This window comes from Physeter macrocephalus, unplaced genomic scaffold (genome assembly GCF_002837175.3).
Source record: "Physeter macrocephalus isolate SW-GA unplaced genomic scaffold, ASM283717v5 random_285, whole genome shotgun sequence".
NCBI classification, from domain to species: Eukaryota; Metazoa; Chordata; class Mammalia; order Artiodactyla; family Physeteridae; genus Physeter; species Physeter macrocephalus.
The window spans coordinates 1-27,791 of record NW_021145658.1 but is presented as its reverse complement, the minus strand read 5'-3'; the positions used below and the strand labels follow the sequence as shown (position 1 = coordinate 27,791).

Here is a 27,791-nt window from a genome sequence, read left to right as displayed (position 1 = left end):
ATAACTTAAAGGGGCCGCGCCTGCGGCGCTGGGCAGAACGCTAAAGGAGTTGGCGCAGAGTGGACCCCGGCTGCGGCCCTTTGGGTGAGTCCGGGTTTTCTTCGCCCCGTCCTTTCGCGGGTTGTTAGCGAGCCCTCGGCTTTCCCAAGGTGTGTCCTCCGCCGATTCCCGGTAGCTCTCGACTTTCTGACTCTCCCATGCCCCCCGCCCCCCAGCTTCCGGCAGGTGTTTTCGCACCGGTAGCCAGGTGCACCCTCGGGTGGAAGGGGACTAGTCCCCTGTGAATTTTACAGGTAATGTCTCAAGGACCCAGTGACTCCCCCAAATTTCCATTAATACTCGAATGGCGCCAGAAACAGCCTCAGCCTCCCAGAAAAGTCTCAGTAATATTCCAGCATTCCTCAGTATCATGCTCGAACGACTCCAGGGACGTGCCCAACCAGCTCCCGGTTTTCCCAATAATAGTCCTATAGTCCTCAGAATCTCTCGGTAACTTCTTAGTGACCCCCCCCCCCCACCCACCCATCGTTCCTGGAGTCCAAGTGACGCTCCTTTTACAGGTAATGTCTCAAGGACCCAGTGACTCCCCCAAATTTCCATTAATACTCGAATGGCGCCAGAAACAGCCTCAGCCTCCCAGAAAAGTCTCAGTAATATTCCAGCATTCCTCAGTATCATGCTCGAACGACTCCAGGGACGTGCCCAACCAGCTCCCGGTTTTCCCAATAATAGTCCTATAGTCCTCAGAATCTCTCGGTAACTTCTTAGTGACCCCCCCCCCCACCCACCCATCGTTCCTGGAGTCCAAGTGACGCTCCGCACCATCAGAGACCCCATAACTTTACTATTACGTGATAGTAAATCTCCAGCATCACCCAGTAACACTTTGCGAGCCCACCCCACTCCGAGCGTCCCAGGATGCTACTGAGACCTCGGCATTGCACCACGACCCCTTGTGAAGGAGTTCCCGGCTGCACTCCCGCGTGCCCCAGCCTCTGCCTCCCCGGGGCCAGGCTTGGGCCGGGAGCCAGGCATCTCCCCGGCCCCATGACTCGGGCCCAGTTTTCGTGGGGTGCGGGCATCCAGTCTTCGCAGGGGGTGCTAGGGTGCGACCTAGGGATCGGTGGATCAGGATTGATCAATCCTGCAGAGACTGGGGAGGGGGCCGCCTGCTGCAGAGAGCCGTGCCCCTAGAGGGACTTGTTCGCTGGCTGCTAACAGTGGGTGCCCGGCCGGCTGCCCTTTGGCCCCAGAGTGGGTCTGGATAAGTGGGGCATCAGGTCGGCCTGGTGCGTAGGTAAGGGGAGCCTGGTGGGGACCCGGGGACCCACCTTACTCCCTAGCTCGGGCCCCGAGGTCAATTTGCCCCACCCCTCTGCTCCGCAGCGCCCCTTCAGTCGCCCACAGGCCTGCGGAGAAGCCGCCCCAGCAGTGGGTACGAAGGGGGCAGGGCTTGCAGCAGGGGAGGGGCGGGCCCAGAGTAATGACTTGCCCGGGTTCATCCTGCTTCTTACTCCCCAGGAGTCTGAACTACCAGACCTGCCGCCCAGCCTGAAACAACTGATGGAGGCGCCGCTGCAAACCGGAATGGTAAGGGTTGGGGGTTTGTGTGGCGCCGCGGGGACTACAATTCCCGACGTGCTCAGCGCGCATCATCGCGGTCCCGCGAGAACCAGTCTGCGTCTGTTCAGGCGGAACTACGTTTCCCGGTGTGCGCTGCGGGCCGCCGAGCCTCCAGAAAGCGTTGCTCCCCATGGGAGGGAGCCGCGCTGGCCCATTTTGCAGATGGGGACGTCGAGGCCCGGGCCGACTGCGATCTCGGGGGCGGCCTTGGCTCTGTGGGATGATGTCCCGGCCCCTGGGGAAGGCTTGGCGGAGCGGGTATGCGATGCGCAGCCAGTGCCGTTCGTCCCGCAGGTGCTGGGCGTGATGATCGGGGCTGGAGTCGCGGTGCTGGTCACGGCCGTGCTCATCCTCCTGCTGGTGCGGAGGCTTCGAGTGCCGAGTAAGGACCCGGAGGGCCTTCTGGGAGTGCTGAGGGATGGGAGCTGAAACGTCCGGGCCCCTGAGGCAGTAGAGATGTGATTTGCTGGAGCCTGCACGCAGCGTCCCCATCTCTGGCCGTGCAGAGTGTGCGTAGAGCTCAGAATGCCCCTCTCCGCACTTATCCCCAGAAACCCCAGCCCCGGATGGCCCGCGGTATCGATTCCGGAAGAGAGATAAAGTGCTTTTCTATGGCCGGAAGATTATGCGGAAGGTGAGTCTGGGACCCCCTGGGGCTCCCACTGGCCACACAGAGACCCTGCCCTTCCCATAGTTATACTTCCTAGTAAGCCGGCCGCCCTCCTTGATCAAGGGCCTCTGGATCTGCCCCCCTCTTCCCTAGGGTCTGAACTGGCAGTTGACGCATTCCTCCCACCCCCTCACCTTAATCCTCCCAGGTATCACAATCCACTTCTTCGCTGGTGGATGCCTCCGTCTCCACCACTTCCCGGCCACGCATGAAGAAGAAACTTAAGATGCTCAACATTGCTAAGAAGTAAGGCTGTGCTAGGTGTACTTGGGGCTGTCCAGGGCTTTTTGAGTGATCATCCCACACTGAAGGGTGTATCTCAGGCTTCTTTGAACTCCACGGACTGTCCTAGGAGTCCTTCCATGTCAGTGGGACTATTTCAGAGCTCTCCCCCACCAGACAGGCTGTCTGTATCGCCTGAGGGCTCTCTCAGTGATGTTCCCTGCCACAGGGGCATCCGTGAGTTATTTAATCCCCAGGCACTATCTCGGAGGTCTTGTCATACCCTTAGGGGTCAAATCTGGGGTCTCCCCACACGAGAGGGTTTATTCCAGAGTCTCACTGGAGTTATCGCAGGTTTTTCTGGGACCTGCAGGAGGGGCTATCTCTGGCTTTTGTTCCCTAGGGGTTATCTCAGCAGTCTCTCTGCATTGGAAAGCATCTCTCTATGTCACCTCCCTTGGATTTTTCCCACACTACACGGAGGCTGTGCTAGGGGGTTCTGCTCCCTAGGAGTCATCTCAAGAATCTTTTGGCACTAGAGACACGGGAAGGGCATGTCAGGGCATGTCATCAGCAAAGGGCTCCCTCAGGGTCTCTGAGAAAGGCTCTCTCAGGGATCTTTCCAAGTTGGGAGCTGGCTCTGGGGTCTCCTGACATCACAGAGTCTATTTTGAAGGTCTGTCTCAAGTGTTTCTTCACACTGAGGGGCCATTCCAGGGATGTCCATGGTCAACAGGTGTGCTATCCCATGGCTTTCTATGACTTGAGTAGAAGGGCTATCTCTAGATCTTCCACAATTAGTTGAGGGCCTGTCCACCCCCTGGGAGCGGTTTCAGTGTCTGCACACCCTTGAGGAGCTACCCTGATGTTGCCATGACCTTGAGAGAGATATCTCAGCTCTCTGTGACCTGGGCAAGGGCTAGCCCAAGGGTCTTCCTGATCAGAAGAGGAGCTGTTTCTGCATTTCTCTGTAATGTGGAGTTTAACTCAGTTTAAGCTCATTCTAGAGGGTCTATCTTGAGCATTTTGTGACTAGTGGAAGGGCTGTCTTCAGTAGCAACTGTGACTTCCCGGGAGGAGCTCTCCTAGGTCCATGGTTAGCAGAGGGGCTGTATCTGGATTCTCTGCATGTAACCAGGGTTATCTCAAGAGTCTCTGTGACCATCAAAGAGGCTATCTCAGGGTTGTCTGAGACTGGGGAGGAAGGGTTATCTCAGGGATTTTTACAAGGATCAGAGAGGCTGTTTCTGGGGTCTCCTGATATAATGGAAGCTACCCCAGGGCTCTGCCTACATGACGGAGGCTACATGATGGAGGCGTGCAATATGTGGGGTCCCATGATGAACAGAAGTGCTTTTCTGGGGTCTGCCCATATCTTGGAAGCTGTGTCAGGGGCCTGCTTAATGAGAGGGTCCATCTAGGGAGCCTGTGACTAGTGAAGGGTGACCTCAGGGTTCTACTTCAGGGGTCAGCAACTTTTTTCTTTTTTGGGCCACATCTGGGACTTTGCAGGCTGCACGCAACGCTACTGCAACGACTCAACTCTGCTGTTGTAGCATTAAAGCAGCCTCAGACAATATGTAAATGAATGAATGTATTAATAGCTCGTGCCAATAAAACTTTATTTACAAAAGGAGGTGGCTGGCCTAATTTGGCCAGCGGGCCAGAGTTTGCTGAGCCCTGCTCTGGTGACCCCAGGGAAGGGCTCTGTGGGGGGTCTCAGGTCTTCCTGAGCCCCCTCCCTGCTTTTCACCCCCACCTCGCTCCCCTCTCCTCCCACCAGGATCCTGCGCATCCAGAAAGAGGCGCCAACGCTGCAGCGGAAGGAGCCCCCGCCTGCGGTGCTGGAGGCTGACCTGACTGAGGGCGACCTGGCCAACTCCCACCTGCCCTCCGAGGTGCTCTACATGCTCAAGAACGTCCGGTCAGTGTCAGGGTGCAGGCAGGGGGCTGCAGAGCTGGGGCTGACCTGACCTCCTGCATCTCTCCATTCCCCGGTCCCTATCCAACAGGGTGCTGGGCCACTTTGAGAAGCCGCTCTTCCTGGAGCTGTGCCGGCACATGGTCTTCCAGCGGCTCAGCCAGGGTGATTACGTCTTCCGCCCAGGCCAGCCCGATGCCAGCATCTACGTGGTGCAGGATGGGCTGCTGGAGCTCTGTCTGCCGGCTCCTGTGAGTGGGCTCCCCCTCCGGAGGGCACCACAGGGAGATGGGTGGCAGGGATCAGCAATGGTGCAGTGGTCACTGGGGACAGGCAACGCTTTTGGTCAGCAGGGTTGGTGGGCTTTTTTTTTTTTTTTTAATTTTGGCAATGCCGCGAGGTGCAGCTTGTGGGATCTTAGTTCCCCCACCAGGGATTGAACGCGGGCCACGGCAGTGAAAGCGCCAAATCCTAACCACTAAACCACCAGGGAACGTCCAGCGTTGGTGGTCTTATGAGATGTGCAGGCAGGAGTTGGGAACAGGTGTCCAAGGGCATCTGGGGTGGCCTGCACAGTCACCGGTTACGGTTAGTGATGCTGGTCGGAAGGTTCAGTGGGGTCCGGGTGTCAGTGATCACCGAGGGAGAATGAGGACCAGTGGCGCGGTCAGGGGGCAGGATGTGGGCTGGCAGGGCAGGGGCAGCGCTGGTCAGTGCCCCCCTCCCCCACCCCGTGTCTCAGGATGGGAAGGAGTGTGTGGTGAAGGAAGTGGTTCCTGGAGACAGTGTCAACAGCCTTCTGAGCATCCTGGATGTCATCACCGTGAGTGACCAGTACGGAGGGGGCTGGGGAGGCTCGGTGGGAGGCCACACCCACCAGGCTGGGTGGGAGAGGGTCAACCCCCAGGGCCCCCATCTCTGATGCATCCCTGGTGTTGCCAGTGGTCCCTCAAGGCAGTGGCATCAGGAGGGGTCGGGGGGAGCAGGAAGGGGGGCTCTCACAGCCCCTGACCTTGATTCTCCTTGTGCCCCCCGCACCCCCAGGGTCACCAGCACCCCCAGCGTACTGTGTCCGCTCGGGCGGCCCGAGACTCCACGGTGCTGCGGCTTCCGGTCGAGGCCTTCTCAGCCGTCTTCACCAAGTATCCCGAGAGCCTGGTGCGGGTCGTGCAGGTCAGCGGGCCATCCAGTTCCTTCCATAACCCCCCACCCATCACAGGCTGCTGGGGGCTGGGACCCAGCAGCCAACAGGCACTGAAGCTGTGCTTATCGGCCCTGGGCAGCCGGACCTCCCTGACTCCTCCCATGAGCTGCCTCCACCCCACGTCCCCAGGTTTCTGCCGCCTGATTGTAGGTTTCTCCCTGGCTCCTAGGGCCCTGCCCAGCCCCTTCCTGCTCCGACCTTGATCTTCTGACCTTAGCTCCATCTCCATCTCCCCATCTGTGGCCCCACCCCCTTAGTGCTAAGTCCTGTGGCTCACGCTTTTTCTCCCTGGCCCCCTCCTCTGACGACCATGCCCCCAAAGATCATCATGGTGAGGCTGCAGCGGGTCACTTTCCTGGCACTTCACAACTACCTGGGTCTGACCAATGAGCTCTTCAGCCACGTGAGTTACGTGGAGAGCACCAGGGGCCGGAGGGGTGTGTGGCGTGTGCCTCCCCGGACACGCCACAGGATCCCCTCTGCCCCCAGGAGATCCAGCCCCTGCGCCTCTTCCCCAGCCCGGGCCTCCCAGCCCGCACCAGCCCTGTGCGTGGCTCCAAGCGCATTGTCAGCACCTCGGCCGCTGAGGAGGCGAGGGAGACGCCTGGCCGGCCACCTGACCCCACCGGGGCCGCACTGCCTGGAACTGCAGGTACCCAACATGACCCCTGCCTGACCCCCAGGAACCGTAGGCTGGCCCAGCCCACTCCCAAGAAGCCCAGGCTCCGCCCCTCAATGCCTGTCTCAGTTCCTCAGGTACTCCCACCTGACCTGCCCAGCCCCCCAGGGACCCGCTTAGCTAGGTACCAGGTGTGACTCCTGTTTGGTTCCCCCAGGACCCCTGGCCTCAGTCCCCTGGGCCCACTGGAATCACTTTTCCTAGTCCCCCAGTCCCCAGGGACTCTGAGCTGACCCCTCCCCGGGCCCCCTTCAGCTCCCCACCCCCAGTCCTGGGCGCTCTGAGGGGCAGGAGCCTGAACACGCGTCTCCCCCAGGGGACCCAGTGAAGCCCACATCCCTGGAAGCCCCCTCGGCCCCCTTGCTGAGTCGCTGCATCTCGATGCCAGTGGACATCTCAGGTTTGGGGCACCAAGTGGAGCTGGGGGAGGCCATCGAATTTCTGGGTTGGATGCAGGCCTGCCAGTCTTGATTTTTCTCATCCGTGAAATGGGAATATCGGCAGCACTTTCTCATGTCTTTTTTTGTGGGTAGTCGTTGAGATGGTGCCCTCCCAGCTGTGGTGAGAAGGGTTGCAAGGGCCAGAGCGGTGATCGATTAGTCATGTCTATGTAGCTGTGGCCTCGGGTACATAGGTGGTGCTTGCTTAGACTCCAGCTATGGTCACTCTCATCTTTATTGCATTTATTGCCCCCTGCCCACTGCAGGCTTGCAGGGCGGCCCTCGCTCGGACTTCGACATGGCATATGAGAGGGGCCGGATCTCCGTGTCCCTGCAGGAAGAGGCCTCAGGGGGGCCCCAGGCAGCGCCGGCTCGGGTAAGGCCCTGCCCTCTTCCGCCACCCCATTCCAGTCCCCTCCTGGGACCCTGGTCTGGCCACAGGTGGAGTCCCCCGAGGAGGAAGGTCGGGTGGGAGCAGGGAGATCACAGGCCTTGCCCCACACAGACCCCTACTCAGGAGCCCCGGGAGCAGCCAGCCGGCGCCTGTGAATACAGCTATTGTGAGGATGAGTCGGCCACTGGCGGGTGCCCCTTCGGGCCCTACCAGGGCCGCCAGACGAGCAGCATCTTTGAGGCGGCGAAGCGGGAGCTGGCCAAGCTGATGCGGATTGAGGTGGGCAGCTGAGGGTGTCTGGGGGACCAGGTTGGGGGTGGGAGGCCTGGCTGGGCCAGTCTCAACCCCCTTTCCTTCCTCCCCAGGACCCCTCCCTTTTGAATAGCCGAGTCTTGCTGCATCACACCAAAGCCGGCACCATCATTGCCCGCCAGGGGGACCAGGTGAGGCTGAGCCCTGAACTCTGATCGTGCAGCCCTGACCCAAGACCTCTCTCTCTGATCTCTGATCCTTGCCTTTTCACCTTAGATGTAGACCTCCCAGTATATGATTTCCGACCCCTGACCTTTGGATCCTATGACTCTGACTCACAGCCCTCCCTCCCCATGTCCTCTGGACATATTGACCTTTCTCCTCTAAGCCCTGAACCTTGTACGCTAGGACCCCCACCCCTAGATTTCTCTTCCCTGTCCTGGCATTTTCTGCAACCTCCATCTTCTGACCTTTCAACTCCACGACATACTCTGATGCTCTGTCTGCTTCTCATTCCTGGGTCCCTGCTGGGATGGGGGCACTCAGTAAACAGGAGCAGGTCAGAATCTGGACCTGGAGGCTGGGAACTAGCCCCACGAGCTGGATTTCAGCGCCTCCTGGCGACACACAGGTGTGGGAAACTGTGCATCCCACTAATCCGTCCATTCTTCACGCGGGGAAACTGAGACCCGTTGAGATGTCACAGCCCAGGAGCACAGAGAAGGAGGGTTAGGGAGGAAGCCAAAGGTGCAGTCCGGACTCTGCCCTGACTCCCTGTGTGACCTTGGGTGAATCATCTAGAAACTTGTCATCTTCCTCGCCTGCGGAATGAGTGTCATAACTATCTGCTGAAACTGTGAGGATGAAACAGGAAATACTCAGTTCGCAGCTACTAGGGTTTGCAAGGGTGACAGGCCAGGGGAGGGTTGGAGCAGGAGCTCCCAGTCGGGGGATGGGGTGGGGGTGACAGTAGGGGTGACGTGACTTAGGCGTTGAGACCACAGCACCGCCCCAGGCTCAGGGGAGGAGCCCTGGGCTTGGGGGAGGGGCTGGGGGTGGCCCAGCTATTAGCTGGCGGGATGGTTATTGCCGCCCCAGGCTCAGGGGAGGAGCCCTGGGCTTGGGGGAGGGGCTGGGGGTGGCCCAGCTATTAGCTGGCTGGATGGTTATTGTTTGTTTGTTTGTTTGTTTGTTTGTTTTTTTGATTTAATAAAGTTTTATTTTTCAAAATATACAGCTGGTGGGACCTGTTCATGCGTCTTCACCAGCAGCTGGAGCATCTCCACCCTTGGTATTTCTGGTTTAAATTACTTGAGCTCTGTGCTTTGAAACGAGTTTAATAAGTCCTTTACTAAGCAGTTCCTGCAGGGCTGCCCTGGCCAGGGAGCCACGAATCTTCAGTCTCTCAGAGACGACAGCTGGAGTTATAAGCTTATAGTTGGGAACTTCTTTACAGAGTTTGTCATACGTTGCTTTGTCAAACAAGACTAGGTTATTAAGCTTGTCCCGAACTTTGCCTTTGGACCACTTCTTCTTTTTGGCCTTGCCCCCAGATTTGTTCACTGGGTCTTTGTCTTTCTTGGCCGACTTTCCGGCATCTTTCTTCTTCTTGTCGTCCTTAGGCGGCATAGCGAAGCCGGGAGAGCAACTGCTACCACCTCGCCTCGCTAAGATGTCGGACAAAAAAAAAGTGTTGTTTGTTTTTAATTTTTGTTGGAGTATGGTTGATTGAAGGGCTGTTCTTATATCGCGTGATCAGTTGACTGAGTTGTCACGTCGAGCTGCTCCTTGCAGGGTGGGTTCCTTTCTGCAGAGGAAGTTTTGTGCCAGCTGTTTGAGGTACTTGGGGGACTGGCTGAGGAAGTGTGGTCACACCATGGCCCTTGCAGGGGCCCCGGGCCCCTGCTTATCTGGGAGCCTCTGCTGGGTTCAACCCAACCTGGCCCCAGCCCCAGCCCAGCCTGCTAACACACCAGGCTCCTCGGGGTCTTCAGGACTTTGTTAGGGACAAAGCTGGTGTGCTGTGCCCCCCTCTGAAACTTTACACCAATAGTTTTCAACGTCATTGTCAATGACATTTGGCAATGTCGAGACATTTTTGATTGACTTGGGAGGGTGCTACTGTCATCTAATGGGTTAGAGACCAGGGATGCAAGACTGCATGGGCCAGTCCCCCTACAACAGAATTATCCAGTCCAAAATGTCAGTGTTGCGAAGGTTGAGAAACCCCGCTTTCCACAAACATTTCCCAAAGTGTATTTCATGGAACAGCCATATCACAAGGGGTCTGTGTGCAACATGTTGGAGAAACACACGTTATTTTACCCCTTCTTGGCAGCTCCCAGTGAGCATTATTAGCATATTCAAGGCTCTGATAAGTCCTGCAGTGAAAAAAAAAAACATGCTTCCCAATCTGAGGACAAATGGCAGCCTACTATTAGTCACTCCCATTTATATCCCAAACCCAGTCTGGGAATTCTCTCTTGGAGGGTTCCAGCATGTGTGTATGTCTGCTGGGCCTGTGCCTCTCCCAGGGATCCTTGCAGTGTTTTGGCACTCATTTGGGGCTTTGTGGGGTGTCAGACAGATTTGTGTAATGAATGAGGAAGGAATCTTTCTGTCTCTGGGTGGTTTCAGTTCCTTATTTGAAAGGGTGGGACAGAGAAGCATCCAGCTGGGCAGCCTAACCAGAGGGGAGAGGGGCGTTTGCTGTGTCCCAGGGTTGTTGCAGAGGCAAGAAACACCAGTGGGGTCCCCTGCCTTTGGGGAGCGTACAGTTCTGAGAGACATTACAGTCAAAGGATTACACAAATTGTTGCTAAATCATATGTGCTTAGTGCAACAAAGGAGATGTTCTCAGCTCCACAACGTCTGGTTTAGTCAGGGCAGTGTCTCTGTGGAAGTGACCTCCAGAGAGGGAGGAAGGATGAGGACGAATTAACTAGGTGCAAGGGGAAGGAAAGAGCATTCTATGCAGAGGGGACAGTTTGTGCAAATGTCCTGTGGTAGAGCTATTCCATCTGTAGGAAACAAAAGGAAGTCAACAGGGATGGAGTGGAACAAGGGAACTGGGAACAAAGGGGATTTTTTTTTTTTTTTTTTTTTTTTTTTTTTTGATGCACTGCATGGCTTGCAGGATCTCAGTTCCCTGACCAGGGACTGAAGCCAGGTTCCGGGCTCCAGCAGTGAAAGTGGCGAATCCTAACCTCTAGATCACCAGGGAACTTCCCAAAGGGGATTTTTTTTTTTTTTTTTGGTGATAGTTTTAGAGATGTAATTCATGCATTATACAATTCACCCATTTAAAGAGTACAATTCAGTGGTTTTTAGTATATTCACATAGTTGTGCAACCATCACCACTGTGCATTTTAGAGCATCACCTTAAAAAGAAACACCATACCCTTAAGCCATCAGTCTCCTACCTCCTAAACAGCCCCAGCCCTAAGCAACTACTAATCTTATGTTTCTATAGATTTGCCCGTTCTGGACATTTCATATAAATGGAATCATACAACATGTGGCCCCTTGTGTCTGGGCTTCTTTCACTTAGTATGATGTTTTCAAGGTTCATGCATGTTGTGGCATGTGTCATTGCTTTATTCTATTACGGCTGACTACTGTTCCATTGTATGAATGGACCACATTTTGCTTCTTAATTCATCAATTGATGGAGATTGAGTTATTTCTACCTTCTGGCTAGTAGACATGATGCGGCTATGAATGTTTATGTGCAGATGTCTTTGTGGACACGTTTTCATTTCTGTTGGGTAGATACCTAGGAGCTGAGTTGCTGGGTCATATGGCAAGTCTATTTTTTCTTTTTTATTGTTGGCTGTGTTGGGTCTTTGTTGCTGCATGCAGGCGTTCTCTAGTTCCGGTGAGCAGGGGCTACTCTTCGTTGCGGTGCACGGGCTTCTCATTGCGGTGGCTTCTCTTGTTGTGGAGCACAGGCTTTAGGCACACGGGCTTCATTAGTTGCGGCCTGTGGGCTCAGTAGCTGTGGCTCACGGGCTCTAGAGCGCAGGCTCAGTAGTTGTGGCGCACGGGCTTAGCTGCTCCACGGCATGTGGGATCTTCCCAGACCAGGGATCGAACCTGTGTCCCCTGCATTGGCAGGTGGATTCTCAATCACTGTGCCACAAGAGAAGTCCCGGCAACTCTATTTTTAATTCTTTGAGGACTTTAAAAATTTTTGCCAGATTGTTTCCCAGTGGCTGTACCATTTTACAGTCCCACAAGCAGTGTGTAAGGATTCCAGTTTCTTACATCCTCTCTAACACTTTTTGATTCAAGCCATCCTAGTGAGCGTGAAGTGGCATCTCATTGTGGTTTTGATTTGCATTTCCCTAATGATTCATGATGTTGAGCATCTTTTCATGGGCTTACTGGCCATTCATATATCTTCTTTGGAGAAATGTCTATTCAGAGCCTTTGCCCATATTTTCTAAAAATTTATTTATTTTATTTATTTATTTTTGGCTGCAGTAGGCCTTCGTTGCTGCACGCAGGCCTTCTCTAGTTGCGGAGAGAGGGGGCTACTCTTCGTTGCGGTGCGTGGGCTTCTCGTTGCGGTGGCTTTTCTTGTTGTGGAGCATTGGCTCTAGGCGCACGGGCTTCAGTAGCTGTAGCACGCGGGCTCAGTAGTTGGGGCTCGCAGGCTCTAGAGCGCAGGCTCAGTAGGTGTGGTGCACGGGCTTAGTAGCTCCGCGGCATGTGGGATCTTCCCGGACCAGGGTTCGAACCCGTGTCTCCTGCATTGGCAGGTGGATTCTTAACCACTGCGTCACCAGGGAAGCCCTTGCCCATTTTTAAATTGAGTTATTTGTCTTTTTAGTACGGAGTAGTAAGAATTCGTTATATATTCTGGATACCAGACCCTTAGCAGATATGTGATTGGCAAATATTTTCTCCCATACAGTGTGTTGTCCTTTCACTTCCTTGATAGTGCCCTTTGAAACTCGAAAGTTTTTAATTTTGTTGAAGTCCAGTTTATCTATTTTTCATTTTGTTGCTTGGGCTTTTCGTATCATATCCAAGATTCTGTTGCCAAATTCAGTGTGACCATGATTGACCCCTATATTTTCTTCTAAGAGTTTTATGTATGTATGTATCTGGCTGTGTTGGGTCTTCGTTGCTGCGCATGGGCTTTTCTTTAGTTGTGGCGAGCAGGGGCTACTGTTCGTTGTGGTGCGCCGGCTTCTCATTGCGGTGGCTTCTCTTGTTGCGGAGCACAGGCTCTAGGCGCGCGGGCTTCAGTAGTTGTGGCACGGGGGCTCAGTGGTTGTGGCGCACGGGCTTAGTTGCTCCGCGGCATGTGGGATCTTCCCGGACCAGGGCTCGACCCCGTGTTCCCTGCATTGGCAGGCGGATTTTTAACCACTGCGCCACCAGGGAAGTCCCATCTTCTAAGAGTTTTATAGTTTAAGCTCTCAGATTCATGTCTTTGATCCATTTTAATATGGCATAAGGTGAGAATCCAACTTTATTCTTTTCCATGTAGCTGTGCAGTTGCCCCGCACAAGCAAAGAGGCTCTAAGCTCAGCCATGCTCCTGTGTCGCCAGTCTTCGTTGGCTCTTGCTAGCTGTGTCGAAAAGAATTCATGGGCCTTCATCTGGGCTGAGTTGGGTGATCCATTAGCGATGTTGCTCTTCGTGCTGAGTGGGAATATAGATACATATGCTGCTCAGCTCAGTGCTCTGGAAAGCCTTCACTCCCTCCAACTTTTCCTTCCTTAACCTTTCCTGTGGAGTGCACTGACCTGAGTTGTGGGTGAGGTGGTGCCCCTGTGCCCATCTCCTGGCCCTTGCCCTACAGGATGTGAGCCTGCACTTCGTGCTCTGGGGCTGCCTGCACGTCTACCAGCGCATGATCGACAAGGCCGAAGACGTGTGCCTGTTCGTGGTGCAGCCCGGGGAGCTGGTGGGACAGCTGGCCGTGCTTACCGGCGAGCCCCTCATCTTCACGCTGAGAGCCCAGCGTGACTGCACCTTCCTGCGGATCTCCAAGTCCGACTTCTATGAGTATGACCGGGCCCGATACCGGGGTGGGGGTGGCGCTCAGGCAGCCCCGACCCACTCTGTTCTTCCCTGCGTGAGGCCATCCCTCTGAACGGCCAGCAGTTTTCCAGGGAAGCTTTGAGCCCCTCCTGCCCCACCTTCAGGCCATCACCCACCCTCTCCACTCCCTAAGGGCTGTTCTAGGGCGCCCCGGCCCATGCCCCCCTGCCCTTCGCCTGCAGGATCATGCGTGCACAGCCCAGTGTGGTGCTGAGCGCCGCGCAGACCGTGGCCGCGAGGATGTCGCCCTTCGTGCGCCAGATGGACTTCGCCATCGACTGGACAGCGGTGGAGGCGGGACGCGCGCTGTACAGGTGCAGGCCCCGCCCCCACCCCTCCCCTCCCCTCAGGCCCTGCCTACGAGGACCCCTACCCTGTCTGACCCGCCCCTCCCACCCCCACCCCAGGCAGGGCGACCGCTCCGACTGCACCTACATCGTGCTCAATGGGCGGCTGCGAAGTGTCATCCAGCGTGGCAATGGCAAGAAGGAGCTGGTGGGCGAGTACGGCCGTGGGGATCTCATAGGAGTGGTGAGCTCGGCCCCACCCACTGACCTCTAACCTCTCCCAGTCCAGTTTCCCCCCACGCCCAACATACACTTCAACCCCGGTAACCTGTTGGGGGTAGAGAACGCTCCCTCCCCAACCTATGACCTCGTGCAATCCACTTTCCCCAGCTCCTTTCCATGGGGCGGGGCGATGGGGGCAACCTCATCAGGGTGGTGAGTCTGATCTGAATCAGTCTCCAGACCTCTCTCCATCAGAAGAGGGGACCCCCGCCCGTGTGGATCCCTGTCCTCCTGTCCTCTCCCTTTCCTCAGAGCCCCGAGATGGGTAGCGAGGCTTGGTTCTCTCCACCCCCATCTGGGGGTCGGGGCGGGGTGGGGGGGACTCGGGACGGCCTCCTCGCTGCACCCACGGTCGTCCTCCCCCTTACCTATCAAGCTCCTGGCTCACGCAGCCCTGGTTAAGCACGCTGTCCCCTAGGTGGAGGCGCTGACCAGGCAACCACGTGCCACGACGGTGCACGCGGTGCGCGACACAGAGCTGGCCAAACTCCCCGAGGGCACCCTGGGCCACATCAAACGTCGATACCCTCAGGTGCAGCTCGCTGGGTTGTGGGCTGTTCTCCTAATGGGGGCTGGACAGATGGGAGTGGGGGCGGGTACCCAGAGAAGGCGGGGCCTAATGTGTGGAGAGGGGGGGTTAGATGGGGGTGGAGCCCCAGGAAGGAGGTGAAGCCTCCAAGTGAGGGCGGGGCTCATGGGGTGGGGCTCAGGTAATAGGGACCCAGGCGCCCTGGTAGAGGAGGAAAAGGTGGTGCAGAATTGCTCCTCCAGTCTCACTGGACCGCCGGCCTCCAACGCCCCAGGTTGTGACCCGCCTCATCCACCTGCTGAGCCAGAAAATTCTGGGCAATTTGCAGCAGCTGCAAGGACCCTTCCCAGGTGAGAGCTGGCCGGCGCCCGGAAATGCTAAGGGATCTAGTCCAACGCCCAGAACAAGCTAGGCGAGCGAGCCATGAACCCAGGGCATGCTGGGAAGTGGAGTCCTGCGTATAACCTGCTCTGGGCGGGGCTTCAAGCGGGAAGTGGGAATCCGGAGTTCTGGTGCATGCTGTGGGCTGCAGTTCGGGTTCTTGGGCATGCTGGGAAACGGAGTCCTGGACCCAGGGCCGGCTTATTAATGGAATCTGAAGTATCGGTGGTGCTGAAAGGAGGAGTCTTTAGGGCAAGCTTGGTTCTGGGTGTCAGGGTTGGCTGGAGGATGGAGTCCACATACTAGGAAGGGGAAACCTAGACTAAAGTGTGCTGGTAAAATGTAGTCTATGGGGTGGTGTTTGGGGCCCAGGGCATGTTGGAAAGTGGCTTCGTAGGTTACCAGCCTGGTGGGAGATGTGGTTCCTGGTCCCGGTGAATGCTGGGAGATGGCCCCTGTCCCAGTGCATGCTGGGGGTGGTGGTGGCCTTCCCAGGGCATGCTGGGAGATGTGGTTTCCGTCAGCTAGGATGCACTGGGAGATTGAGTCAGATTCGAGATGTGCAGAAATATGGACCTGAGGTTTTATGTTATGGTGACCTGACCCTGGATCAGCCTGGCAACCTCTACTCTCCTTTTCCCCCCAGGGGCTTCTGCCCCATCAGCCCTGACACCTGGATCCTGAGGGTAGGGGCGGGGGTGAGCCATGGCCAAGAACTGACCCCACGCCCAGGGTCTTCCCCTTTTCCCCCAGTCTTTCACCAAGCACACAAGTACCTGTTCTCTCCCACCCGGCTGCCAGGACCACCCTTGGTGTGATTCTGGGGCCGATATGGGGGCAGGGACTTTAAAATCTCAGATCTCTGGGAACCTGGAGAATGCACAAGACAGACAAAGCCCCTGGAAGGGTTTGCAGCTTCGGAAGCAAGATACAGTTTTTAAAATACAAAGAAAGAGTACAATGTTGGATAACGTACTGTGAAGAAAACAAAATAGGGTCTTGATGGGGTATGACTAGAGAAGGGAGGGAGGCTTTTCTGAGAACAGTGAGCTGAGACTTGATAAATGAGATGGGGCCAGACGCTGACAGAACTCTGAAGGCTCTGCACACAGGGTTTGGTGGTGTTGAAACACTTCAAGGAGGAAAGTGAGTGAGGGGGAGGAATGGGGGGGGCAAGTCATGCAGGGACTGGGAGCCGTCGAAAGGCATTTGAACTTGGTCAGACTGTTATAGGAAGAACTGGAGGAGAGGAGGCAGGGAGAAGTCCGGTCAAGAGATGGGTGTTGATGGCTTGGTCTAAAGTGTAAGTAGAGAAGCTGAGAAGCAATCAGTGCGTCAAAAATATATTTATTTCCGTCTAGTTTTGTGTTCAAGTCCCTTTAGTGGACAGAGGCCCCAAGGCCAGAATCGGGTAGGGGCACAGATCAGTCCACGCAGGTGAAGTGGAAAACAGAAATGGTTATACAGTTGTGTAATGGATGCCAGTGAGGAGATTGGGCCAAAACTGAAGGTCAGATAGCCAGGTCTTATCAAGGACAGTGGTTGAGGCTGTGAGGCTAGGATTGAGGCCACGACCTTCACTACGGCATCACTAAGCCTCAGCTGAGGAACAAGGAGCAGGGATTTCTGAGAAGGCAGAGGAGAGTTGACCTTTCCAGACACAGGACTGCACAGTAAATACCATCCTTTGGGGTCTCAGCAGGTTCGGGACTAGGTGTTCCCCCTCACTCGGAGCTCACCAACCCAGCCAGCAACCTGGCAACGGTGGCAGTGCTGCCCGTGTGTGCCGAGGTGCCCATGGTGGCCTTCATGCTGGAGCTGCAGCATGCTTTGCAAGCCATTGGTCAGTCGTGGGCAAGGGCAAGCTTTTGGTCTACATGGGGCAAGGCACATGGGGGTGGGGGCATTGGCCAATGAATGGAGACGCCTGGGTGGGTCAGAGGTGGGGCTGGGGGGCTGGAACAGGGCTGTGGGAGTGGAGTGGGTGGCGTTGTCTTATAGGAGGGTCCGTCCTCCAGCTCCGTTGACCTGGGTTCCTAAACACCCTTCCTCACCCATCCCCAGGCCCCACACTTCTCCTCAACAGTGACATCATCCGGGCACGCCTGGGGGCCTCTGCGCTGGACAGGTGTGTGTTGGGGGTGCAGGAGGTTAGGGTGGGGCGCGAGGGATAAGCTCAAAGCGTAGGATTCTTTCAGATCTCATTTGAGATCTAGGCTGTGAAACAAGGAGCATGCGCCCCCCATCCCTCTGGTCACTGGGGAGACAGTGTAGTGAATCCGCCCCTGGAGGATGCAGACGTGTGGGGCTTGGATGTCCAGGTCCCCCTCCCCAGAGCAATGGAGCTACATGGTCCCTGAGGGCAGGGACCCCTGACCAGCCCCAGGATGACGCTCCCCCGCCCCCATCCTAGCATCCAAGAATTCCGGCTGTCAGGGTGGCTGGCCCAGCAGGAGGACACGCACCGCATCGTGCTCTACCAGACAGACGCATCGCTGACGCCCTGGACCGTGCGCTGCCTGCGCCAGGCCGACTGCATCCTCATCGTGGGCCTTGGCGACCAGGAGCCCACGCTTGGCCAGGTCCGGAGACCATTCACAGTGACCCCATCCCTGGGATCCCGCCCCCTGCCCTCCGGTGCCTGCGCCGGGCCACGTGCACCCTCACCGGTGGGGCTAGGTGACCAGGAGCTACGAGGCCAGGTGTGGGAGGGGCAGGGAGGAAACCACGGGTGAGAGTGACTTCCGTGCTTCCCCCTTCTCCCCCCACCCCCCCAAAGCTGGAGCAGATGCTGGAGAACACGGCGGTGCGCGCCCTCAAGCAACTGGTCCTGCTGCACCGCGAGGAGGGCCCGGGCCCCACGCGCACAGTGGAGTGGCTCAACATGCGCAGCTGGTGCTCGGGGCACCTGCATCTGCGCTGTCCGCGCCGCCTCTTCTCGCGCCGCAGCCCCGCCAAGCTGGTGAGGGGCCCTGCAGGGGACTGGTCGGCTCTCAGGACCTTTCAGGGGCGTGGCTACTGGAGGGGCGTGGCCTAGAGACCAGCGGGGCCGGGGCAGTGTCTTGGAGGTCCAGACGCCGCCTCCAACACCCGCATCCTCATGGGCCGCGTCTCTCTCCTTTCACACCAGCACGAGCTCTACGAGAAGGTTTTCTCGAGGCGCGCTGACCGGCACAGCGACTTCTCCCGCCTGGCGCGGGTGCTCACAGGCAACACCATCGCCTTGGTGCTGGGCGGGGGCGGGGCCAGGTGAGGGGCGGGGTCAGCGCTGTCAGGGGCGGGGCCAGGGGCCCTGAGGGGGTAGAGTTGATTCCCTGGGCACGATCCCATAGGGGCGGGCCGGCACCACCTTCCTAGCAGGTGAGGGAGAAGGGATAAGATTCCTGGGGGTGGGGCTTAGGGGCTCTCCAGAGGGTCACTGGGTCTCCACCTTGCAGGGGCTGCTCACACATCGGGGTGCTGAAGGCATTAGAGGAGGCGGGGGTCCCTGTCGACCTGGTGGGCGGCACGTCCATCGGCTCCTTCATCGGGGCCCTGTACGCCGAGGAGCGGAGCGCCAGCCGCACTAAGCAGCGGGCCCGGGAGTGGGCCAAGGTGTGTGTTGCGGGGAGGGGGTCCCCCCACCCCAGGAGCACCCTGAAACCTCACCCTAGAGGGGCTTCTGGGTTTCTCCTGACCCTCCCCGTCTTAATCTGTGAACCCCACCTGGATCCTTTATAGAGATACCTCTAGGACCTTGGATGACCTCCCCGTGACTTCCTGGCTAGTGACCCTAGTCTCCAGCTCCCAGCTGGAGAAATCAGACCCCTTAGGGACTGCCTAGTCAGCGACCGACCCCCAAGTGACTCCTGTTTGACCCCCCGCTGGCCCATTGCCCCTAGAGCATGACTTCAGTTCTGGAGCCCGTGCTGGACCTCACCTACCCCGTCACCTCCATGTTCACGGGGTCGGCCTTCAACCGCAGCATCCACCGTGTCTTCCAGGACAAGCAGATCGAGGTGCACTCTTCCCCCATGCCTGCCCCTCCCCTGCCCCTCCCCACAGGGGTCCCCACTCCTCCTGGACCGCAGTCCCTGTCCCTGTAGGACCTGTGGCTGCCGTACTTCAACGTGACCACGGACATCACCGCCTCGGCCATGCGTGTCCACAAAGATGGTGGGTACCCCAGCCAGCCCCACCAAAACCACTGTAGGTAGCCATGTGGGGAATGGGTGCGGGGGAGGGGCAGCCGAGCATCTGGGACATTGTTAACATGAGCGACCATCCCTCCTGGCCTGAGTGCAGAGCGCTAATCATCACCCACTAATGCCCCAGAGGCCCCAGGTATGTCTGTCCTCGCGGGCAGGAGGCCGACAGACTCGTCGGGTGCCTCACCCCCTCACACCAGTCCCCGCAGGCCGCCTATGGCGCTACATCCGGGCCAGTGCCTCCTACTGCCCCTACCTGCGCCCCCCTTGCGACCCCAGGGACGGGCACCTGCTGGTGGAAGGGTGCTACGTCAACAACGTGCCGGGTCAGCGAGCCCACCGGGCTGGCCGGGCCTCCAAGTGTGTCTGAGTGTGCCTGTGCGTGTCTGTGTCTGTGTGTCCCGCCCGGCAGGCTCCCTGTGGCGATACGTGCGTGCCAGCATGACACTCTCGGGATACCTGCCGCCACTGTGTGACCCCAAGGACGGGCACCTCCTCATGGACGGCGGCTACATCAACAACCTGCCAGGCAAGTAGCCACCTGCTTGTCCCCGTGCACAGACACGCGGGCAAGCCCGTGGCAGGCATGTGTGTGTGCAGGTGAAGGATGCGCCCACGTGCTGTATTTGACACGCACACACACAGGGCAAGCATGGACACACGCAGGTGGGTGGGGCACCTCCACCACGAGCTTTCTTTCACACCCACTCACTCGAAGCCTGCAGATGAGAGGCAGGGGGGTTGCAACTTAAAATTCCACACACCCAGTGGCGTGCAAACACAAGTAGACACCTACGCTGGCTACACAGGCGCTTGAGGTCCCATAGATCAGGGATCCGCACACTGCACCCCACAAGCCAAATCTGGCCCCCTGCTGATTTTGTAAATGAAGTTTTATTGGCACACAGCCGCACCTAATCGTTTATCCTTTGTCTGTGGTTATGTCTGTGCAGCAGAGTTGAGTAGTTGCAGCAGAGACCATATGGCCTGCAAAGCCGAGATTATTTTTTCTCTGGCCTTTTACAGACAGCTTGCCAACTCCTGCATAGGCGTTCTGTACAGGTACTTGCACTCACTCCACCTCATGCGCGTGAGCAAGTGTGTACAGACTCACAGGTGGACGGGCACACTTGGACACACAAAGAAACATACTTACACATTGATCTAGGGACACGGGAAAGGAATACAAACAGTCCTGGGTGTGTGTACAGAGGCATAGCACACCCAGAGGTGGGTGTGTTCACAAACATACAGACGGGACATGCACATACCTGATAGGGGTGCGTACAGCACACACAGAGACACAGACACACACATACAGAGACACAGACAAGCTTGTGAGGGACACGGGTGAAGTCTGATGGAGACTTAGGTGTCTTTGGGGCCTGGACCTGGCTACAGGACCCTGTCCATGTCCCCCCAGGCACCCCCAGACCCACTCAGGGGCCCTCAGTGGGGCACACAGACCCATGGCTACAGCACCCTCCTCACCGCGCCATCACCCCACCCTTCACCCGATCCGTCCTGCTTCCTGAATCTCCTTGATCCGGCTCTTTGCTTTGTGTCCCTTGTCTCAGCCTCAAGATCCCTCGTTCCACCCGGATTCTCTCTCCTTCCGTATCTCTGGCCCCTGATCTCTCTCTCTCCCACGAATCTCTGTTGCTGTTTCTGGTCCCCTGCATTTCTCTCCCCGCGGCTCTGTCTCCCGATGTCTTTATTCCCACATCTCCCTCCGTCTCTGACCCTCCATCTGTTTCCATGACTCTGATCTCTTCATCTCTGCCTCTTGGTGTCCTTACTATAATCTGTCTCTCCGTGTTACTCTCCTTCCGTATCTCTGTCCCCCATGTGTCTGACCTTGCGTCTCTTCCCCCAGTGACTTTATCCCTCTGCCTCCATCTTCTCCATTCCTCTGGCCCTGGTTCCCCAGACCTAAAAGCTCCAACACCCGTCCCCTCCTCCACATCATCGGCCTCTACAGCCATACCCTTTGCATGCCTGCATGTTGTTCGCATGGTTTTTTTTTTTTTGCGAGACCACGTGCATGTTGGTGTTTGTGGGGCTGGGTTGAACTTCCCTGCCTCAGTCCTGGTGGAGAACAGCCCCCTGACCCCCCTGCCCCACAGCGGACATTGCTCGCAGCATGGGTGCCAAGACGGTCATCGCCATCGACGTGGGAAGCCAGGATGAGACGGACCTCAGCACCTACGGGGACAGCCTCTCTGGCTGGTGGCTGCTGTGGAAGCGGCTGAACCCCTGGGCAGACAAGATCAAGGTTCCAGACATGGCCGAGATCCAGTCTCGCCTGGCCTATGTGTCCTGCGTGCGGCAGCTGGAGGTCGTGAAGTCCAGCTCGTACTGCGAGTACCTGCGCCCATCCATCGACTGCTTCAAGACCATGGACTTCGGGAAGTTCGACCAGATCTATGTGAGCGGGTGGGAGCCACTTGGTGCCAGTGTGGTGGGCCGGCAGAGCTTTACTACTGAAAGCCCAGAGCAACATGAGGGGAAGGATTCTAGGGCTCCATTTGGGATCCGTGGGGAATAGAACGGTAATCAATCAGTGATGTCTGCAGTGAGTATGGCAAGGGGATGTACGTGTGTATGTGCGAACTAAGTTTCTTAATATGTGCCAGCGGCGCTGCCTGAAGCACGCTGTAGAGATTTCTAATGCTGTTTCTGTGTAGGTGGGAATGAGAACCATGAAAAATTAGTAACGTCCAATGCCAAGTCTGGGATACACAGGCTGGAGCACTGTATAATGTGCCATTGACCCAGAAAAATGTGTCATAGCCCATGCCAACTGAAAATGATCAGTAGCTGGGACTTCCCTGGTGGTCCAGTGGTTAAGACTCCATGCTTCCACTGCAGGGGGCACGGGTTCGATCCCTGGTCAGGGAACTGAGATCCCGCATGCTGCACGGCGTGGCCAAAAAAAAAGAGAAAGAAAGAAAGAAAAGAATACGATCAGTAGCTGCTGCTCAGAGCCCTGAGTAAAAATGTCTGTTTCCCTTTCTGGGCTCACTGGGGAGGCGTGCCATGCTGGATTAGTGATGTCCGTTACGGTCATGGGAGATGATGATATTTACGGGTATACCGCATATTTGCAGACCTTGAAATAAGCCTGCACACCACCATCTCGAATCATTTGGTACTTGGCACACTGCATGGGGCTGAGTGGGAAAGAATGTGCAAAGAGTGATTGGTAATGTCTGGCAGGGGCACAGGATAGGGGACATGGGGGTGAGTGTGCTACGTATGGCCGACTCTGAAATCAGTGTAGTCTCAAATGCCAGCTCCGCCAGAGCATCAGGCTTTTGAGGGGCCAGGGCAGGGGCAGGCAGGGTGGGGATAAGCAGAGAAGATGAGGCAGAGAAGAACACCCCGGGGATTGCAGACATGGCCCCAGCCCCCCTCGTTTCCTGCAGGATGTGGGCTACCAGTATGGGAAGGCCGTGTTTGGGGGCTGGAGCCGGGGCGACATCATTGAAAAGATGCTCACGGACCGACGGTCTGCAGATCTTAATGAGAGCCGCCGTGCAGACGTAAGCCTGCGCCCTCCTTCTCCGGCGGGGCCACTCTGACAGCACATCCCCCGCCCCCAGTCCCCTCTGGGTCTCCCCCAGACCTCAGACGACCCCGAGAGCCTCACCCACGCCTCCCCGCAGGTGCTCGCCTTCCCCAGCTCCGGCTTCACCGACTTGGCAGAGATCGTGTCCCGGATCGAGCCCCCCACGAGCTATGTTTCTGTTTCCGACGGCTGCGCAGATGGTGAGGGGGCTGAGGGCATCCCCAGGAGCCCGGGGTCGGTGTACCGGTGGCTGGAGAGGTCAGCCCAGCCCGAGCGCCCCCAACTTCACCTACTGCCATTCCAGGGGAGGAGTCGGACTGCCTGACGGAGTACGAGGAGGACGTGGGACCAGACTGCTCGCGGGACGAAGGGGGCTCTCCAGAGGGCGCGAGCCCCAGCACTGCCTCCGAGATGGTGAGAGCGGGCGGTTCGGGCCCCCCACAAGGTGGGGAGACCCGGCTGACTGTGCCGGTGTCCCGGGCCGTGTGTCACGTGCGGGGTCGCCCCTGTCCCTGCAGGAGGAGGGGAAGTCGATCCTCCGGCACCGGAGCTGTCTGCCGCAGGACGCCCCCAGATCTGCGGATGCCTGAGGACCTCGAGAGGGGTCCCCCCTTGGGCTGGACTAGGGGTGGGCCCTCTGGGGGCGGCTCACTGCCCCTCTGCCTGCTGCTATGCCTGTGACCCCCCGGGGTCCCCCTTGACCCCCAGCCCCCGGGGTCCACACACTGGCCTGGCTTGTCCCCCGGGGCAGGGGCAGCACTGCACTGATGACCCTTGATCAGTCACACCAATAAACCTTCCCTCTCGGAAGCGGCCGTATGTCATCTTTGGGTTCAGGGGGCACCTCGCCCCACCTTCCATGCTCAGGATGGCCAGAGCTGGGGCCGGAAACAGCCTTGAGCTTGTCACCGTGACCTGTGCTCCCAGCCTCGGGCTGAGCTTCCCGCACTGGCAGTGGCCATCCCCGAATTCACCTGTAGGCCCACACACATATGTATGTATATAGATGGCATAAAATTTATCGTTTTACCCATTTTTAAGTGTACAGTTCAGTGGCACCAAATGGATTCACATTGTGCAACCATCCATCCCCAGATGGATGGTCTCACCTTCCCAAGCTGAAACTCTGTCCCCATGAAACACTCACTCCCTACTTCCCTCCCCCAGCCCCTGGCCCCCACCACTCTACTTTCTGTCCCTAGGAATTTTGACTTTCTGTCCCTAGGAATTTGACTTGTCTGTGGACCTCACGTAAGTGGAATCATACATCATTTGTCCTTTTGTGTCTGGCTTATTTCACTGAGCATAATGTCCTCAAGGTTTCTCCGTGTTGTAGCATGTGTCAGAATTTCCTTCCTTTTTAAAGGCTACATAGTATTCCCTTGTATGGATGGACCACATCGTGTTTATCCATTTACCCGTCAATGGACGCTTGGGTTGCTTCCACTTTGGGGCTGTTGTGAATCGTTGCTGCTATGAAAACAGGTGTACAAATATCCCTGCTTTCCAATCCGTTAGGTAGATACCCAGAAGTGGATTTGCTGGACGTATGGTAATTCTATGTTCAACTTTTTGAGGAAGTGCGAAACTCTTTTCCACAGCAGCTACACCACTTTATGTTCTCACCTGCAATGCACCTGGCTAGTTTTTAAGCAAAGGAGAGAACGGTCAGATCTGTTTCTGGAAGCGGATGGATTGGAGGAGGCGGAGGCAGGGGGCCAGAGACCAGGGAGAGATGACAAGGCCGAAATTAGGACAGTGGACACAGAGACGGTGGGGAGGGGACAACACCCAAGAAATGTGTACAAGAAATTTTGGCAGAACTTAGAGATTAATGCTCGGTGGGAGCTCGGGGCAGGGGATGCCAAGGAGGACGAAGGGACCTTGGCATAGGTGGCCAGGGAGGGGCATCTTTTTAAAAAAATGTACATTTATTTATTTTCAATTAAAAAAATATATTTTTGGCCACGCCGCACAGCTTGTGGGATCTTAGTTCCCCAACCAGGGATCGAACCCAGACTCCTGCAGTGAAAGCACGGAGTCCTAACCACTGAACTGCCAGGGAATTCCCTTTTCTTTTTTTTTTTAAATTGAAGTATAGCTGGTTTACAATGTTGTGTTATTTTCAGGTGTACAGCAAAGTGATTCAGTGATACACACACATACACACACACACACACACACACACACATATATATGTATATACATATATTCTTTTTCAGACTCTTTTCCCTTATAGATTACTACAAGATATTGAGTAGAGTTCCTTGTGCTATACAGTAGCTCCTTGTTGACTATCTATTTTATATATAGCAGTGTGTATGTTAATCCTAACCTCCTAATTTATCCCTCCCCACCTTTCCCCTTTGGTAACCGTAAATTTGTTTTCTATGTCCGTGGAGTCTGTTTATGTTTTGCAAATAAGTTCATTTGTATCATTTTTTTTAGATTCCACATATAAGTGGTATCATATGATATTTGTCTTTCTCTGTCTGCCTTACTTCACTTAGTACGATAATCTCTAGGTCCAACCATGTTACTGCAAATGGCTTTATTTCATTCTTTTTTATGGCTGAGTAATATTCCATTGTGTATATATCTCACATCTTCTTTATCCGTTCATCTGTCAATGGACACTTAGGTTGTTTCCACATCTTGGCTATTGTAAATAGTGCTGCTGTGAACATTGGGGTGCATGTATCTTTTCGAATTACGGTTTTCTCCAGATATATGCCCAAGAGTGGGATTGCTGGATCATATGGTAGTTCTATTCTTAGTTTTTTAAGGAATCTCCGTACCGTTCTCCATCGTGGGTGCGCCAATTCACATTCCCACCAGTATAGGGGGGTTCCTTTTTCCACAGGGAAGGGCATCTTGACTGAGATGAGGGTGAGGGGAAAGGACAGGAGCAGGGGACACTGATGCTGGGCTCTGTTTTGACCATGTTGAATTTGGGGAGCCAGAGGGACAGTCCAGGGGAGACAGCAGGGGCTCTGGACATTTGGGATGGGAACTGAAGAGAGATTTGTGCCGGGAACATGTCTGCAGGTGTGAGGACAGCGGTGGAGACTGGTGCCGTGCGGATGGGTGAAGTTGTCCAGAGAGGATGTGACAGTCGAGCACAGCCCTGCGGCCCATGTATGTCCTGACTCTAGATGGTCCTCTGAAGTCCCCTCCTCGCCTCGAAATAGCTCATGATTTGAACCAGCTGGGATGGGTCTAGCATCCTAATTCTGGTGCCTCTGTGGATTTGGGGGGTGCCACTCTTCAGGGGGGCTTAGGTTAGGCCAGAGACGGGGTGCAGCTTCCCAGAGTCCCAAGGTATGTTGCTTTGCTGGGGCTGCCATAACAAAGTACCCCAGACTGATGGGCTTAAACAACAGACATGTCTCACAGTTTTGGAGAATCAGAAGTCAGAGACCAAGGTGTCGGCAGGGCTGGTTCCTTCTGAACCTTCTCTCCTTGGCTTGTAGATGGCTCTCTTCTCCCTGTGTCCTCACATGGTCCCCCTCTGTGTGTGTCTGTGTCCTGATCTCTTCTTACAGGGACACCAGTCACTTGAATTAGGGCCCACCCCACTGACCTCATTTTAACTGAATTGCCTCTTTAAAGATCCTTTCTCTAAAAACACTCACATTCTGAGTTACTGGGGTCTCTTAGTCCATTCAAGCTGCTATAACAAAGTACCATAGGAACTTCCCCGGTGGTCCAGTGGTAAAGAATCCGCCTTCCAGTGTAGGGGATGAGGGTTCGATCCCTGTTCGGGGAACTAAGATCCCGCATGCCGCGGGGCAACTAAGCCCGTTTCACAACTAGAGAGAAGCCCGCGCACCTCAATGAAAAGCCTGTGCACCGCAATGAAAAATCCCGCATGCCACAACGCAGCCAAAAAAAAAAAAAAAAAAAAAACCAAAAAGTATAGAGTTGTACAACCATCACTGCAATCAAGTTTTAGAACATTTTCATCACCCCCCCCCAAATTCCCTCAAGCTCATTGCAGCCACTTGTCTCTCCCCCAACCCTGCCACACCTGCCACCTACCGTGCTTTCCTCTACAAATTTGTCTTTTGCGGGGGTATTTCATACAAGCAGAATCATATAAAATATAATCTTTTATATCTGGCTTCTGTCACTCAGCAACTTGTTTTTGAGGTTCCTCCATATTACAACATGGATCAGTACCTTGTTCCTTCTTACTGTAAAGCAATATAAACAACGGAAATTTATTTCTTGCACTTCTGCAGGCCAGAAGTCCAAGATCAGGGTTCTGGAGAAGGCCCTTTTCTGGGTTACAGACTGCTGACTTGGTGCAAAGAGCACAGGAGAGCTCTCTGGGGTCTCTCTTATAAGGTCACTAATCCCATTCATGAGGGCTCCACTGTCATGACCTAATTCCCTCTCAAAGGCCCCATCTGATACCATCACATTAGGGGTTACAATTTCAATGTATGAACTGGGTTGTGGGAGGGCACAAACCTTCAGTTCACTGCATGGGGATTAGAACTTCAACATAAGAATTTGGAAGGGAGGGGGCCACAGTTCAATCCATAACACCAGGGAAGATACTTTCAGCACGATGAGGCAGTGAAGGACATAGGCCTAGAGTCAGACCACCTGGTTCGAATTCCAATTTCTTCCAATTCCTAGATTTTGAGACGAAGAGACCCGGCTTTTCCAAGCTTTGGCTCCTTCGTGAGTTCCCTACTGCTTCTGTAACTGATTACCATAAACTTGGTGGCTTAAACCAACACGCATTTATTATCTTACAATTCTGGAGGTCAGAAGTCTGAAATGGGTTCCACTGGGCTGAAACCAAGGTGTCAGCTGGGCTGCGTTCCTTTCTGGAGGCTCTGAGAGAGAACCTGTTTCCTGGCCTTTTCCAGCTTCGAGAGGCCACTTGCCTTTCTTGGCTCGTGGCCCCTTCCTCCACCTTCAAAGCCAGCAATGGCCGGCTGAATCTTTCTCATCCTGCATCACTCTGACCTCTGCTTCCATTACCCCATCTCCCTCTCTGACTCTGACCTTCCTGCTTCCATCGTATAAGGATCTCGTGACAGCATTGGGCCCCGCTGGGTAATCCAGGATCATCTC

The 27,791-nt window shown here is 55.8% G+C and overlaps 2 protein-coding genes across 9 annotated transcripts; one reads left to right on the top strand and one right to left on the bottom strand.

Moving 5' to 3' along the window:
- Positions 1 to 8: 8 nt before the first annotated feature.
- On the top strand, positions 9 to 23,510 carry PNPLA6 (patatin like phospholipase domain containing 6). Of its 8 annotated transcripts, none has more exons than XM_028485323.2 (34): positions 9 to 84; positions 1,522 to 1,590; positions 1,918 to 2,005; positions 2,175 to 2,257; positions 2,442 to 2,539; positions 4,299 to 4,439; positions 4,528 to 4,687; positions 5,179 to 5,259; positions 5,481 to 5,609; positions 5,963 to 6,043; positions 6,130 to 6,292; positions 6,636 to 6,719; positions 7,026 to 7,135; positions 7,277 to 7,432; positions 7,519 to 7,596; positions 13,222 to 13,427; positions 13,646 to 13,777; positions 13,871 to 13,994; positions 14,451 to 14,564; positions 14,836 to 14,911; positions 16,645 to 16,785; positions 17,007 to 17,070; positions 17,356 to 17,524; positions 17,722 to 17,904; positions 18,073 to 18,191; positions 18,380 to 18,536; positions 18,824 to 18,940; positions 19,028 to 19,097; positions 19,542 to 19,658; positions 21,256 to 21,557; positions 22,558 to 22,674; positions 22,798 to 22,900; positions 23,005 to 23,114; positions 23,219 to 23,510. In XM_028485323.2, exons 2-34 carry the CDS (start codon positions 1,564 to 1,566, stop codon positions 23,288 to 23,290), a joined length of 3,972 nt encoding a protein of 1,323 aa, XP_028341124.1. In that variant the 5' UTR covers positions 9 to 84; positions 1,522 to 1,563; the 3' UTR covers positions 23,291 to 23,510. The 8 variants fall into 8 exon arrangements, with proteins under 8 accessions (XP_028341124.1, XP_023990064.1, XP_023990063.1 ...); XM_024134296.3 differs by having other exon boundaries at positions 7,265 to 7,432; XM_024134295.3 differs by having other exon boundaries at positions 7,265 to 7,432; positions 16,642 to 16,785.
- On the bottom strand, positions 8,635 to 9,100 carry LOC129391870 (40S ribosomal protein S25-like). Its single transcript, XM_055082932.1, has one exon. It carries the CDS (start codon positions 9,032 to 9,034, stop codon positions 8,708 to 8,710), a length of 327 nt encoding a protein of 108 aa, XP_054938907.1. The 5' UTR covers positions 9,035 to 9,100; the 3' UTR covers positions 8,635 to 8,707.
- Positions 23,511 to 27,791: the final 4,281 nt, after the last annotated feature.

Bases quoted from the DNA above. Each gene is read 5' to 3' on its own strand.
- PNPLA6 (XM_024134292.3), top strand. From the start codon at position 1,786: ATGGGGACGTCGAGGCCCGGGCCGACTGCGATCTCGGGGGCGGCCTTG. The intron at 22,675-22,797 runs GTAAGCCTGCGC...GCCTCCCCGCAG, and splicing joins ATGAGAGCCGCCGTGCAGAC to GTGCTCGCCTTCCCCAGCTC. The intron at 22,901-23,004 runs GTGAGGGGGCTG...CTGCCATTCCAG, and splicing joins TTCCGACGGCTGCGCAGATG to GGGAGGAGTCGGACTGCCTG.
- LOC129391870 (XM_055082932.1), bottom strand. From the start codon at position 9,034: ATGCCGCCTAAGGACGACAAGAAGAAGAAAGATGCCGGAAAGTCGGCC.